Source organism: Hylaeus anthracinus, unplaced genomic scaffold (assembly GCF_026225885.1).
Source record: "Hylaeus anthracinus isolate JK02 unplaced genomic scaffold, UHH_iyHylAnth1.0_haploid 11997, whole genome shotgun sequence".
NCBI classification, from domain to species: domain Eukaryota; kingdom Metazoa; phylum Arthropoda; class Insecta; order Hymenoptera; family Colletidae; genus Hylaeus; species Hylaeus anthracinus.
Genome location: NW_026534344.1, coordinates 8,471,509 through 8,487,688, shown reverse-complemented (window position 1 = coordinate 8,487,688; position 16,180 = coordinate 8,471,509). Strand labels below are relative to the sequence as shown.

The 16,180-nt window shown below is 34.1% G+C and overlaps 1 protein-coding gene across 1 annotated transcript in view; it reads left to right on the top strand.

Annotated features, from left to right (window-relative positions):
- LOC128889474 (transcription factor Sox-2-like) overlaps positions 1-16,180 on the top strand; it is a 225,928-nt gene that overhangs the window by 120,105 nt on the left and 89,643 nt on the right. Inside the window, exon 2 of the mRNA XM_054147140.1 lies at positions 15,223-15,288. Within this exon, the coding sequence (XP_054003115.1) occupies positions 15,223-15,288 (66 nt within the window). The remainder of the gene's footprint in view (positions 1-15,222; positions 15,289-16,180) is intronic.

Genomic DNA, 16,180 nt, shown 5'->3' with positions numbered 1-16,180 from the left:
AGGAAAACTTGATGATTGATCTGATGGTTGATCGATCGCTGAGGCGAGTCATGTAGGAGGGAGAGGGGATTGAAAACGAGCATCCGAGATAGGTGGAGGAAGGAGGATCCATGGATCCACGGATCCGAAACGCGACGGCGCTCGGCTGAGCGTGTATCCCACCTGAAAACCGGAAACCGGGGTTCCCCTGCGGAGAGAGAGAGGTCAAGCCTACCGGAACACCGGAACCGGAAGGGTGCGGAACCTAGGCGACCGACGACGTGCCGGACAGTGCTGGCTCGCACTGATTACCCGCTGATGAAACGTACCGGCTCGTTGACTTCGGCCAGGGTCGTCATTAGGGACGCCCCTGGTTCGGCAGAACACTGAAAAAATCACGCTACGTCTGCGTCGATTCGCCAAATAACGCAAAAATCGTACAAAATGTATTAAGTGCTTCGTGGGATATTTTTTTTCTAGGGGAGGATTTGTGTAATATTTTTATAACTTTGAGAATATTTTAGGTATGTTTTAAAGAACGTTTGGTAATTTTTTCAATTCATTTCGCACAGAAATCTTTGAGTGATATTTTTTCAATGACAATTCAGAAATTTTGAATGATAATTCAAAAACTAATTGAACGATCGTTTTCAAAATTTATGTACGTTTATTCTATTTAAACATCTTGAATATGAACTGAAAAAATAGAATGATATTATTAATTAATATTTTCAACTTTTTTGGCTGCAGGTTTTGCATTAAGTCGATTGATTTGGAAAAAAATATGTAAAATAGCTGTACAATTGTAAATAGCCGTATATGTATGTATTGTACATAAATATAGTTTTCCCTCCTTAGTAGGATAATCTAAGAATTTCAAATCACGAAGTTGCTTTTCATTTGCATTTCCTTAAAGTACATAATCTTGGGATAGAGTTCGATGAATTTGGTTCAAAAATTGAAGCAGTTGAAGATTCTATGGAATTAACCCTTTATCGTTATTATTATTTCTTGTTTACTTAACACTTCAAAATGTATCTTGTAAAGATAATACAATTTGAAATGTAACGATTCTATTGAATGAAATTACTTCTTGTTTACTTGTACGTCAATAAATTGATTAGTTCTAAAACTACGGTAATTAGTGGCTAATCCTCTTTAGAGTATATATTCTAAATATTTTACAACATGTGAATAATCAATGGTTCTATAGAATTAACCTAATATTGCATGAATCAGTTTAAAGTATCTATACAATTATTTCCTGTTTACTCACATGTCAATGAATTGATTCCTTTTAATCCAAAACAATAAATAACTGATCCTCTTAACATTGTAATCTTCAATATAAAATTTGATGAACTAATGATTCTATCTAAGTGAGAATTCTATTGTATGAATTTCACATCTGTTGACTAAAACTACACAATGATTGATTTTCTTGAGAACATATGTTGTAAATAATATTACAACATGTATATAATTGATGGTTCTATACACAATTAACACATTTTATTGTATTACTTTCTTGAAGAATTAAATTTTTTTCTGTTTACTTCATATCAATCAATTGAATAATTTCGAAAGTAATTAGTAAACGTCTGATCCTGCAAGACTAGTAGCTGCATGTATCCACTTTCCCTGAAGAGGATGAGAATTGTCACGCTTCTTCCAGTTTACTTTTTGGTATCTTAACACATTCAAGCAAATTTCGGTACATTTCTGACCCTTCGCGTGGTTCTCCCCGAAATTACTTCCAATTTCTACAACCCAACGTCCCTCAATGACCACACAAAACACACTTCTGCTCAAATTTCAAGCGCCCTTCGTCCCTTCAAGCTCGTTCAAGCAAGTTCAAACACTTCAAGTATCCGTGCCCTGTTCGCCGAAAGTGATCTTCGGATGGAAAGGTGCACAGTATCGCGATTTCTCAATGTGAGCGGTGACTAATTGGCGGTTGGAGGTTTAAGGGGGTACTCCTTTCATTTCGGCACAAAAAGTAGATTTTTTGTTGTATTCTTGTGCTTAACACTTACTCGACCGGTTAAGTAAAAATATCTGTTTAAAAAAATTACGTAACGAAGGGGGGACGAGTATTGATACTTATTCCTGTGTATTCGAATTTATTCCTAGAATGAAATTCTAGGTTAACGATCATGGCGATTATTCATTTCTTTACTAATTTATTTATTAGAAATGTATATTTCTAAGAAGGACCATATATTGATTACTAGATATTATTATTGATTTTTCCTTGGTCGATATATTCTTAGAAATATTATTGTTTATGTAAATTTGTGTTATGTCCCTCATTCTTAAGTGAATGTAATTCAGAGAGCTAATTAGCAAAACCTACGTCTTGCAAAATTAACCAAGTATTTTCTTGTTTTCCCAAAAATTTATTCTTTTTTTCATTTTGTAACGAGTTAAAATTAGGTATCCTTGAACTAGGATATTTTTGATATTTTAATATTTACTATCATTTTCGAGTTACCAAAAGTACAAATTGTGAAAAGAAATCGAAGATATATGTTTTAGGCATTGCCACTCTGTCAATTTTCTTTTAATATTTGTTTCTCTAATTCACTCGATACTATGATTACTACGTGGATACATGATTGGAATATTCTACGTAACTTTGAAGTAAATTGAGCAGGACAGCTATAAATTTAACTGATTCTTTCATACACATGTATAAACAAGCACACTAGATTTCAAATATTTATATCAGTTACTTTGACTACAAAAAAATCATGAAAATTTACTCTATACTGGTAAAAATAAAAGAGTATCCTACAAAACGTTGAATCGTTGGGCCCAGGATGAGAGTGGTCGAATGTTTACTGCGCAGCTCCTAAACAAGAGGGCCCCATTAGGGGAAATGACTACAGGCAGCTAGTCGCTCATGATTTAAAGGTCGATTTGTTACTCGGACCCAACGCTGCGAGACGAGCATCGAAGTTCATAGTCAGAGACACGATGGAAGTTGTTTTTCATCACCTTCGAATTGCTGAGTCGAAAACACGTTGCTTAGTTGGACATAAAAACAAGTAGACATCTTTGGAATTATGTGAAACAAAAATTATTTAATTTATACTTCTCTCCAGGAGACATTATTTTATTACATTATGGATATTACAGATACATTGTAAATATAGAATTAATCGTTCCTTTAAATTTGTCTATGCTTTCTAATCACTTCTGAAAAATAAAGCATAGCTACTGCTTTTACTGCTTACCTTTGTAAATTTTATATAAAATTGATACTTTGTATTTTGATATTTTTAACCGACTTCGAAAAGGATTAGGTTATTCAATTCGACATGTATATTTTTGTTTGTTAATACGAGCTACTTGCAACTTCTGTTTCTCAAAATTGAAAGTGTTCTTTTCCTCACAAAACTTTATAAAAGCTTACAATTTACATTTTATTTATTTATTTCATTTATTTAATTTGTGTTACTATCGATAATGTTTTAACATTAACCTTTCTCTTCAATATCGTTAACCATTACTTGAAACTGTTCTATAAGTACAGATAGATTAGGTACCATCATCCAATCTGAGCTGCGAATTTAAAATATCACATGAACATTCGTTTAAATTAGGAAAGTCATACACAGGCGAACCATAATAACTCGAAAACAATTTTATTCGTTCCCTTTAACTGCGCTGTGAAAACCTCTACAGGTCGAAATATATTACTTTAACTCGAACTATTTACTCATTTAAATGTATCGACTTATTTTACCTCTGCAACTCAAATTAAGAGTAGCCTGATCACTGCAAGTCAAAGTTTATTTCTACAATTCAAATATTTATCATCTATAATACGAAGATTTTAGCTTGTCCCTTAAAATTCGAGTTATCAAGGTTCGACTGTATATTCCATAGCATTTATGTTTTATCAAAATACAAAATCATAAAGTCCCTTATGGAGAGCCCTGCCACTTTTGTCTAGCACCTGTAATCGAAACATTGTGCGTAGTTATGGGAATTTTGCGGACTGAGGGTTCTACGAGCCGCGTTTAATTAATGCCTCAATCTGGTCCGCGGTTTTATGGGAAATCTGTGAACGCGCCACCTGCCAAAACGGTCGATCGCATGGGACCAGGAGACCGACGCGACGTGATTTGCCTGGTCGTTTAATGACGACGAGGTTGTGGGAACCCGGTCACGGGTGGAGCGAGCACTCCCCTTAAGTACAGTGATTACGTGACTGGGGACACGGTGCTTGCGTAGCACTCGACGATTATTAACATGGATCGATTCGACTCTTTCCTCTCGAAAAAGTTCCTGTGGAAATCCGCGAGGGAAATCGGGCTGTTTAAGGGAAACTGGATAACCTCGTGACGGTCTCGGGGTGATTTGCCATCGCGCAAGCTTCGATCAACCGTTGAACTCGAGTTCTGAAATTTTTGATTGGTAACATCGATCCACCATTATTTTACACGCGAGATTTCCTGATAGTAATATTTTAACAAATATAATGACATGACCTCTGTGATTTCAAGAGCAATTTTCATTTTTCTTCATGCAAGTTTTGATCACTTGTTTTGAACTGAATTTTCAAATTTTGTATTGTAATATCGATTCATCATTTTTTTTTACGTTAAGAATTTAGTCATAATGATATTTTAACAACTTTAATGACTCTTCAGTTTCAAGAGCAATCTTAATTTTCATGCGAGCTTCGATTATCCGTTTCAACTCGAGTTCTTAAATTTCTGATCGTAATTGTTCTTTTATCTATCTTTCTTTTGCACACAAGATTTACTAATAATAATATTTCACCAATTTTAATGACAGAATGAGTTGTTTCTTTAGCTTCAAGAACAATTTTTAAACAGCCATTTATTATTTATTATGATTACGTCGCGGCCCAATATACGAGGTTTTTTTCGGACGTAACAACAAAATTATAAAATTACCTAGTTAGTTTTTGGATATTTATCATAATTTTGCTGTTATAAACAATTGCTGTACATACTGGAATATTGTGCTTTGTTTAAGGAAATTTTTCTTACAGTATGTCTTTTTGCAATGTTTTCAAAAAATAACTGTACATAAATTATTGGGAAAATTATAAAAATAAATTACTTATCTTATGAATATATGTATATTATATTGCTCTGTATATAGACTAACAAATCAAACTATTTGATAAATTATAATTGTAAACACAAAATAAGTCAAAAACACATGTTGGATTTCTATAATATCATGAATATTTTTCACAAGCTTCAATTCCTAACACCTTTATTTTTTCAGTTATTTCTGTATAATTGTTTCATTATATTTTAAGACGTGTTGCATAATTTAAACATTCGAAAAAGGAACACACTTCACCTGACTAAAACATTAAGAGCTAACTAAAGTCCTATATTTACTTTTGCTGTTGCTTTAATGCCTAATAAATATACTTGGTTTAACAACTTATCGTTTAATACTTATTCGAACAATAACGAAAACTAAACATTTCTTATAATGACAATTACTTTCACAAATAAAAAGTGATACGATTAAGAAGATGAAATGTCTTTGTAATTTTTATATGATAATTATTTTTACATACGAAATTGCAAGATTTCTTTCATCCAAGGGAATGCAAGATTGAATTCTCTTATCCGTCAGCCGCAATATTATGTTAATAAAAATTTGCCGTTACATCCAAAGGAATGTCAATGAAAGTGCATACGACATTCATGTCGGTTTCTGAAGTTTCGTGTTTCGAGGTTTACTTTCTTTGTGCGTTTTAATTTCTTTCTCGCGGGTTAATGGAAATAGAGGCGTTCGGTGTTTAGGTGGATGAAGCAACCACTCTTCTTGAGTGTAACGATTACGTCGCGAGGGATACGGTACTTGGAGTCGACGACTTTTAGCTGGATTGCCGGTAGATTGGTCTGAACCTTCTTCCGTCCTACAATCTCCTTGAAATCACGAATGTTTTTTTTTTAACAGAAAGACTTTTTCTTTCAGCTCCTCGAATCTAAATCAATTTTTCTGTAGAGAATAAAATATTATATAATACCGATACAATTGTTTTGTTGTAGTCCGCTACTTTTTAGCAGAATAAAAATATAATATATATCGTGGAATAACAAAAATTATTTCTATAATATTTTATTGTTATTAAGGAGAACTCCAAATATAAACTGCTAAAAAATTAGCGCTTCTTTGTGAATTATTTAATCAAGGGCTATTGATGATACCTCTGCAAAATTTGCATATTTATTTGCGTACCCATGGAGAATACAATTTTATAGTAAAAAGATATTGTTGAAGATAATATCCTTTGAAATTATTAAAATTCGTTGAAGTTATTTGTTGTCTGAAAGATTTCATTGAAAAGTAAAGCACGCAATTAATGACATAGTTTCGTGTTTAATGTGAGTGCTGAATATTACTCAACACCGCTTAGTTTTTGAGTCAGATTTCAACAAATGTTTTTATAATTTTATTACCATCATTTGGTACTTACAACATTCATCATTGTTCATTCAGTTTCGGTAAAATGCAATGTATAAATAGTAAATATTAAATTTCTTGTTTTTAATACAACAGATATATCTTATAACTAAGTAGTAAGAATTGTCTCAATGAAAACAATGTAATATGCAGCTTCGAATAAATTTAAACATGATTCGAATGAGTCAGTTAATTTCTGGGCACTGATTCAGTGAACGATGTAGACAAAATTCAGTTTGATAAGCTTGAATAAGTACATTTATTTAAACAGTTTTAGATTATATTACACAGAATAAGACTTTGACGTAACAAAAATTAAAAATTTAATTTCACTTAAGAGTGGCCACCAAAAATTTTTCTCTACGAAGGGAAGGAAAATTATACATGGAAAGGAAAATTTTAGCACACACCAATCAGAGAGATTAATTCCAATTAGAATTAAAAAATCGTCGATCGTTAACTTCCCTACTCTTCAATAAACCGTGTTATATGGAGAATCGAAACGTTTTGGGACAGGAACAGAGAATGTTCGGTCTCCAATGTAACGTTGATCGATGACATTCGCGGAACCGGAGAACGTGTTCGCGGTGGTTGAAGGGGGGTGATAGCGCCGAGGGGTGAGATTGCCTTGTCACATTGACAAATGGTTGGAGAACGAAAGGTACCGGGCAACGTTCAAACGCCCCGCATCCTTCAGGTTCCTTAAATTTTCGTTCTTTATGCCTTCGTTTCGTCCCTTCCTCCACCTGCTCGTCTCTCACGCGGCGAAGACAGGATCGACGCCCTGGCTGACGATTAGTCGTTAAGCATCGACAGACTTGACAAATAGTCGAGGTTCATGGTTACTAAAATACAACGAAAATAATTTTGAAAGCACGCTTAAAAGGTAATTAAGAATTCTATTAGAAAATTTATTATTACTATTTCCACCAAAGGCGTCAAGAGACATCTTTCGAGATTTTCATTCCAAATCATCTTTTAAGTTTAGTTATTTTTCTCGGGTCACGTTCGGTCCATCAACAACAAACCTTCCACAGATTTGTTAATGAAAATAATTCTTGTGGACCACAGTAACCAATTTCGTTGCAGATTATTTCTGAAGAATTCTTTCCCTCTGAATTTTTTTTTTCTTCTTTTACTACTTTTCTTCGGGTATCTTTTTCTTTCCTATCCTGTAAAATGAATATAATTTTTACAGCTTTCAAGTACATTGTTGTATACTACCATATATTGACAATTTAAGTCTTCAAAATATAAATTATCACACGTTAATTATCTTGTATTCGCGAAATAAATATAAATACATGTGCACTGTTTTGAAAATTTGAATAATTAAAATTAAAAAAAAAATCCCCTTTTTTTAACGGAGGTAAAGAAACGATTGCATTGAACAAACCGAAAAATACAACAGAATTCAAATTTTTACATTTGTACAGATAGATTTTGCAACACCATTTTCCAGGTTTCTTAATTGTATTACATTATTATTAAATTATCCTAGTTGTTCAATTTCAAGTTTATAATTTTTCTTTAATTATTGATATACCATGCACATACTATGTTAGTCTAATACTTAATCATTATGGATAGATTTTATTCTATAAAAGGAACTACGTAAACACTTGTATATTTATGTACATTGTACATACAGTATTGTAATAGAAAATTTTCCCAAAATATTCAAAATTGTTTCAATGTGGTGTGTTCACCTAATGTCGGGAAATTGAACACTAAAGCTACTAAGACTAACGCATATCTGTATGTTTATAATTAAAGGTAGAAGAAACAAACGAATTTATCAATAAAATTTGATGCTCTGTTACACAATAGTTTCTCCGAAAAATTACAGTAAAACCACTGTTAATAATTGAGTGATTTTAAGCTGAAGTTTGAAGTACATAGAAGAAATTGGTCGGTTTCGTACTTTTATTGTTAACGAAACAAGCATTCAACATATAACCTTATAAACCCTATAAGAAGGAATTCAGAAATTCTCAAATTTGTTGTAGAACTAAAGATTCCAGGAATACACAATTACTACTAGCAGGTTGCCTAATTGACACTCGTAAACGTTTCGTCCACAGTTTTTCCACCCGAGTTATTCGCAACCTGTCGACGAATCGAAACAAGATCCGGTTGTCGTGTAAACTCGATGTTCACGTCGGACAACAGCAATCGTTCTCCGGTTACGGGAATTAATTGTAAGAGCCACTCGTCACGTTCCGCGGCTCTTTCCGGGAAGAATCCATCGTCGAACACCAAATCAGCGATTCGTTTTTCAAGATCCTAGACGAAATTTGACAATAATATAATTGGTACGCTGGTTTCGAATTGCGACAAGAATTCTGTGTCAGGAATATTTGTATTTCGTTTGTGTTTCATCGGTTTAATCAAGGTACATAATTTCTGTCATCGTTGTTCTACCAGGGAGGAAAGATTTATTTATTTTTGGTAATAATAGTAGGATGCTATGCTTGTTATTTAAAAGAAGTCTGTTTATTAGTTTATAAGCAATTAAATTTCATGTTTTCGATCTTTAGGTTTTTGGTTCTTTTCAAGACACTTAAATTAATATAATTTAATGTACATTTATTCTTTATACATTTTTCTCTAGATTTTATGTATTCCTTTGTAAAATTTTGTGTAAGAACAAGAATAAAATAATCAGTTGTAATAAATACGTAGTAGAAGTCTAATTATAAAAATATTTTAGTATATACTTATTTAATTTTTGAGAAGTCAAAGGACAAAAAGTAACGCTTCAAATAAATCTAAAATAATAGAAAGATACATCGTGTATCGGAAATATATGTTCTACAAATTAAACAGGGGAAGGGTTGTCTAAATTTGATTGCTTCGTACATTCCCTTAAATTGTAATTTTTCCTAACAATTGAATCTAAAATACTTCAATTTTTATTATTTTGTTTGTGCTTGCTAGCCTGATTCATGTGTGTATTCATTCCTTTTTTATTTGAAAATTCAAATATGTTACAACAAATAAAAATAATTATTCAATATAGAGAAAAAATCTTCCTTTTGATAACGTGTCAAAATAATATTATAAAAAGTAAATACCTTCATGGGTTGTCCTAGCAAACTCCAATTCGCACAAAATACTCGGTAAAAGTATTCTGTATTTGTTTGCTCGAAACATTACAATTTAAGAAAATGTCTAAAATGGATCGATTTAGGCGTCCTTCCCCTATTACTCTCTCAGGATTCCATTATTGGGTCTCACAATTTTCACGGTAAATAATTTCACCGAGGGGAAAGGAATATTTCGGTGACGGGATCTGGAAATAAAAAAATAACCGCAAGAAATCGCCCCAATCATCAAGTGAACGTCACCCGCAAACCGCACTTGAGGGGGCGGTTCACCCTCGCTGCCAAAAATCACATTCCTGCCCAGACCCCTCGACATTACTACGTGGTACCGCGTTGAATTCGCATTCCCATGCGCGCACCGACGAACCAGCCTGCGTACAGTCGCCAGCAATAATTGTATGTTTACGTATGTCTACGCTTTTTAAAAAAGGAGAATCTAGCATGAGGAACTGAAAGAAATATTTTATTTGACAGGAATGTCTTTGGAATTTGCTAACGAAAACGACTACGTGTAACTTTATTCTTAATCGTAATAGACGTGTTAACAACAATGATAGCAAATAGAAAATTAATCGTGGCTGTGAGAGTAATAGTTGTATAAGGAAAGATGGTAATGATGTCTATAATTCAAAGACAAAGTATAGATATATGTATACTGTGGATTAATTTAACCTTGGCAACAACGCAATAGGAATATAGTAATAAAGAAATATGTATTGCTTGTGAATTTTATAAACATATTGGATTAGGAGTTAGGTCCTTTTGAATATAAAGTGCAATTTATTAGTTACGTTAGCAACGAGAACATGATGTTACATACATTCGGAATTAAAACAATTAGATACATTTTTTTTTTAAAGATAAAAAGTATGAAAATCTTGAATATAAGATATAACACTTCAAATATTAGAAAAAGAGAAATAATATAAGGTTGACAAGTAGATAGACGAACCATTTGAAAATCGGAAGAATAGATAATATATTAGGGGGACCAGAAAGTAATGTCGTTTCTATTACATTAAATTCAAACAAATGAATTTATAATATTTTTTTATCTTTAATCAATTATGTAATTGTCCTAGTACTCAATAACCTTCTGCCATCTAGTGTGCAAATTTTCAATACCTGATCGATAAAAATTGATTGGTACATGGTGAGCTGGTAGTATATTTTCCAGTAGAAACGAGTAATGTTTCATTGCCAGTAAATTAAGCATTAAATAGTTTGCGTCAATACCATAACTACAAGCACAAAGTGTATAACTTCTTTGGCTTCCTGCATAAATTAAATTGATAAATTGGAAGAGTCCGTGCAGTGAAAATATAATTTTGAAGAAGCTGATGCCAAGAGAAATCCCGGTGAAGTATCCGATGACCAGAGGAATTGTAGATCAATCGAACATCAAGGGAAAGAGGGACACGGTATTATTGCAGGGGACTGTACGTGAAGACACGAGTTACGCAAAGCACACGAGGAGTCACGCAACCTGCGCGGATGAATACGTAATGCCTGCGGACAGTGATTTCCACCCTCGACGACCGCCACCGCCGCCCCTTTCCACGGCCAGATGGGATTCTCACGACTCGCCCTTAATACCGCTCATAATCGGGCCCGATAATGCTCGCTGTCACAACAGGCAAACAATGGCCCGCGGCCGATTGAAAAATCAAAGGATTACTCGTGTTCCTCACGGCCCGGAAGGGGTGGTTTTCGCGCCGAACAGAAAGAGATGTAACGGAGCGAGGGGATCCAGGGAATATCGAGCAAACAGTCGTCCCAGGACGCTCAATTTCATTTAATAAAATATTTATACCGATCCGATGGAGCCAGTTGCTCGGAAATAAGAGTGGGGGTTGCACTGTGCGTAATTGAATTCATTTGGGATCAGAGGATTATCGGATGATTTGTTGTGTGCGCGCGAGGAACTGTACGGGCAACAAGTGAGACGTCGTTTAACCTGTTCTTCTTGTTTTTTTAAGTTTACAATATATTTAAAATAAACTTGTTACGTTGTTTTGCATAACATTTGTTCGATCAAACGAACTTACCTGTGAAGTTTGATCGTAATTATATGAAGAGCCTCGTTCGAGAAGATCAAATAAATCTTGTTTTTTATAATTACAAATTATATGAAGATCAGAAATATAGCATGACTGAGTAGACGTTACTGTTTAACCTTTTGACTGCGAATGGCGTATATACGCCCTCGAGAAATGGGGTCAGAGAAATGTTTGTATTCGTTAAATCTATTTTTTAAAAATATCAGCTTATAGGGGATGATGAAACGAAACTTTTTTATGTTTACGGTTTATTCATAGGATGCTTAGTTTTGAAAATAAAAACTGAAAAGTTAGAAGTTCGTTGGAAAAAATGAATTTCAGGAAAAAGATCAAAGTTTTCAGTTCCATGTTTTCAAGTTTTATCTCTGAAAGTCTTCGGTTCTGAATTCTATACATCTATAGAATTACATTGGACGTAAATTAGGGACTCGTTATTTTAACAATAAAACGGTGTTAGTGGAAAAAATCACGAAAATATGGTCCAAAAATAATGACTACGTTTCGTGTTCGATTAATCAAATCATTGCCTCACAGGTGCTATGTAATTATCAATCCCAAGTGTTTTTCAACATTTTATTAGTGCATCACGAAAACTTCGGACATTTTGTACAGTGTCGGTTTTCTCTAAAGTGGTTCAAGAATTCAAACAAGATATGTTTACTATTTTTTGTCATCACAATTTTGTTTTATTTCTTCACTTCAATAATAATTTTAGGCTTTCTCAAAGTATAATAGACAAAACTCTTACAGTACGTTGACGTATCAAATATTATTTCCCTGTACTGTTTTATTTCTGACTTACGTACCTCAGAAAATAAAACCTAGACTGGTTTTGAAACGATTATTTTCTAACTTTTGTCAGTAAGTGTATATCTGTATCTGCTACTACTGTCACGTTATATCATAAAAAAATGACATCTGTTAGAAACATATCAAGACTCGTGGGATAACTCGATAATTCCATTTTACAGAATTCCCACATCCTATCCTCCTCTTCGAATCAGTACTTATCACCTTTTTCCAAATTTCCATACCTGTTCCTTAGAACGTAACTACAGCCTGAAGACAGTGAATAAACAATATTCATTTTTCACGATTGGCCGGCTCGTTCCGGGGAAATCTGCTATGAGAGGATCCGATTGACGACAGTTAACATACGGGCAGACAGAGGTGGCACGTCGAGGTTGTCGAGCGTCGAAATATTGCCCCTGAAATTCCGCGACGTGTCTTTCAAATCGCGGACGGGCGTCGCGCTCGACTCGAGGCAAGGACAGCCCGTCACATTTTTATCTCTCCTCCGGTGTGTGCGCAACACGGAAACGTTCTGCCACGATGAAAGAGAGTGTCGGCTGACACGCGTTTAATCGACGATACACAGATGACAATAACGCGAAACAGGGCGCGCTACGTTCCAGCTAAAACAACGAAAACAGAGAAAAAGAACAATAATAATGAAAGCCGCGGGAAGCGTGAGCGCTGGATGGAAAAGGAAGGCGAAGAAAAATCCGTCGAGAGCGAGGAAGAGAACGCGTCGAATAGATTTCCCGTCTACCAACGGATAATGTATCGTCCAACGTGGATGGTCGACGAAACCAACCACGTATTTTATTATAAAAACGACCGCGAATTGCAAATAAATTTATCGACACACGTCGCGCACGGCGACGAGCACATGTTACACCTTGTCATTGTCTTTGTCTACCTGTTACCCGTCCACTCGACTTTGTCGCCCCGATAATGACTGGTTACCTTCGAATGTATTTTTTATGGGATCCCGTGGGACTCGTGAACTCGCCCTCGGAATAGGGGATGCGTAGGTCTGCTGGAAATCGTTGAATTTGCGGCGGGTGCTAATTAATTGACGAGGGGATGTTCCCGTCGACAAGCAGTTTATGCTTTCTGGCCTATTTAAATTGCCGAGCATAACGTTAGCATAGCAAGCCACGTGTTGGTACGCATGCTTCAGAATTTTAGTTTTTGAAAAAGTGAAACATTTCATTAAAGACAGTAGGGCGTGGTCTATTGTTCATGCGATTAATTACAAAAATTGAAGTCGTCTTCAGATCTGTAAATGTTGAAATTAAAATTACTAATTACATAAAAATCGAAATTTTTGCGTAAATAAAATGTAAAATAAGTACGATAGGTGCAAGTAGTACAGTTTTAAATGAGTACAGGTTGTGGCGATAAGGAACAAACATTATTTGATAACAAAACAATTTAAACACACATTAGTGAATCTGTGAATCGAAAAGAAAACAAGAAGATGGGCAAAGGAATAATCAACACTAATTTTTTCTAAACAAGGCAATTAAATATTTAATTTTTTTAATCGTAGATAATGTGGTTAATAAATACAATTATATTTACATTCTTAATTCAAATACGGTATCTTCCATTGTTTTGATATCATTTAAGTTCTCTACAAGGATGAAATTAAAAATTGCACATAAAGGCAGAATGTAACTGAATTAACATAAGCACGAAAGATAACGCAATTTAAAGTAGATTTAAATGTACATGTGTGTTTGCTTATTTACACATTATAAAATTATTAAGAATTTTGCGGTATGCTGGAAGCTATAGCAGAATTACAATTGGTATTAACAATAGCATTATTGCATGTATTGTTTTGTCGGATTTTAAACGAACATTCTAACAGGTGTAGTCCAATCAAGCATAGTTTATTTCATATAAAAGTTTCTACTCTTAGTTTGAGATTGTTAGTAGCTGTTGATAAATAAGTAAGTAAATTCAACTGGAACTATAATGAGTAATGAATCAGACACAAAAATAATGGTACTTATCATCAACAGTAAAATAACCCTCCATTGAGTGAACTATTTTATCTTCTAAAAGAGAATTTCTCGGTTATTTACATATTCATAAATTAAAAATGTTCAAGTTATATTATAATTATCACCTGTCTTTATTCGACAATTTTAAACTTCGATTCTGCAAAAATTGTTCAATTCGTTTTACAAGGATTGTTTTTATTATGTTTTTAATTTAGCACAATATACAATATATAAATGGTTAATACGTTAGCAAATGTAATTGAAGCTCAGTCTTAAAATACACATCGAGTCCAAATAATAAAGTAAATTATGGAATCACACTAATTGACTGTTTGTAAAAAAAAAATGTTCATATGTTTCTAAATATAGGAAGACATAAATAGAGCAAATCACATCACAAGAGATAATAAATATAACTAAACGTATAATAAGATAAGAAGTGTACATATCACATTTGTTACCATTATTTACTAAGAAAATCAAACATTTGACTCAGTTTAATGCTTTTAACTACGTACACGCAAAATATATCAAACAGAACAACTCAATATTCCAAGTAATATGTTCCATGTAACACAACACCGTTCTGCAAATCATACTTCACTCGCTTATACGAACATAAACGAATTGTAATTAATATCATTAAATTACTGAAACGTAACCAGTGCAATATATACTTTTGACGTTTACTATAATTCGATTTAAACTCGGCCACTTGTGATATCTCGTCCCGATCTAACTTTAACTTTTAATTAAACGTAGCCATTACGATTTTATGAACTACATGAATGGGGGGATTTTCTGTTGCAGGTCGGAGAGTGATCGCAAAATGTTGAATCCAGAAACCGGCTGTTACTCGGAGTCCGTTCGGGCATGGTGAGTAGCATAATCAGATAAAAACAGGAATCGGCATTAGCGTTTAATTTACGGGACGTATAACCGCGTCGTAATGCCGTCTACGGCTCGAATCGGTGGCTACGGCGAGCTCTAATCTCTCTCGAGTATCTTGGCTCGCGTGCCACCGTGTGTTCTCATCAACTCGTAATCTTAATTAAGTACAAATCGCTCCGTGTACGACGACGCCGACGTGTTACGCGGCCAGGTACGTACCTGCCTTCGGATAATCGGCCGCTTAACTTCCGTTTATTTCCGCATTTATCGCGTCGCTTGTCTCTCGCTCGCAATTTTATTGGAATAATCCTCCAATATTGAAATCACATTCTACGTTATCGCGATATTACCGCTGCGGCATTGCCGTGCTACTGCTTTTACATCTTGACGTTAATATTACTTCATATGGGTATTGGGTACCCACAAGTATAATTAATGTCTAGATTTCTATTTAAAAAGTAACACAAACCTGATTCTTTGTGTATACAACATTTTACATTATACTTGTTCTTAAGTTCCAGTTCCTTAAACTAATTCTACGACGTTGACATTCCATATGAATTTATCTGAAAAAGTGTAAATATTGAAGAAAATCTGTGGGGGAAAAAGATAAGGTATAATGTGTAAAAAATGGAGTGAACGTAATCGATTTACCAGTTCTGTTAACTGATCAGTATTTCCTTCCGTAGGGTTCCTTTACTCTTTATTACGGAAATCATCCGTCTCTGTAATAATTTATATAATTTTTATATCCTTTTTTGACGTCATTGGTGCCATTCTTGCTCAGTGCATCGTTTTAATTCATTGATAATTTGAAACTGACGACCGTGTCGTTATTTCAGAAGTTTCGTGCAATATATAATATATAATAGTAAAA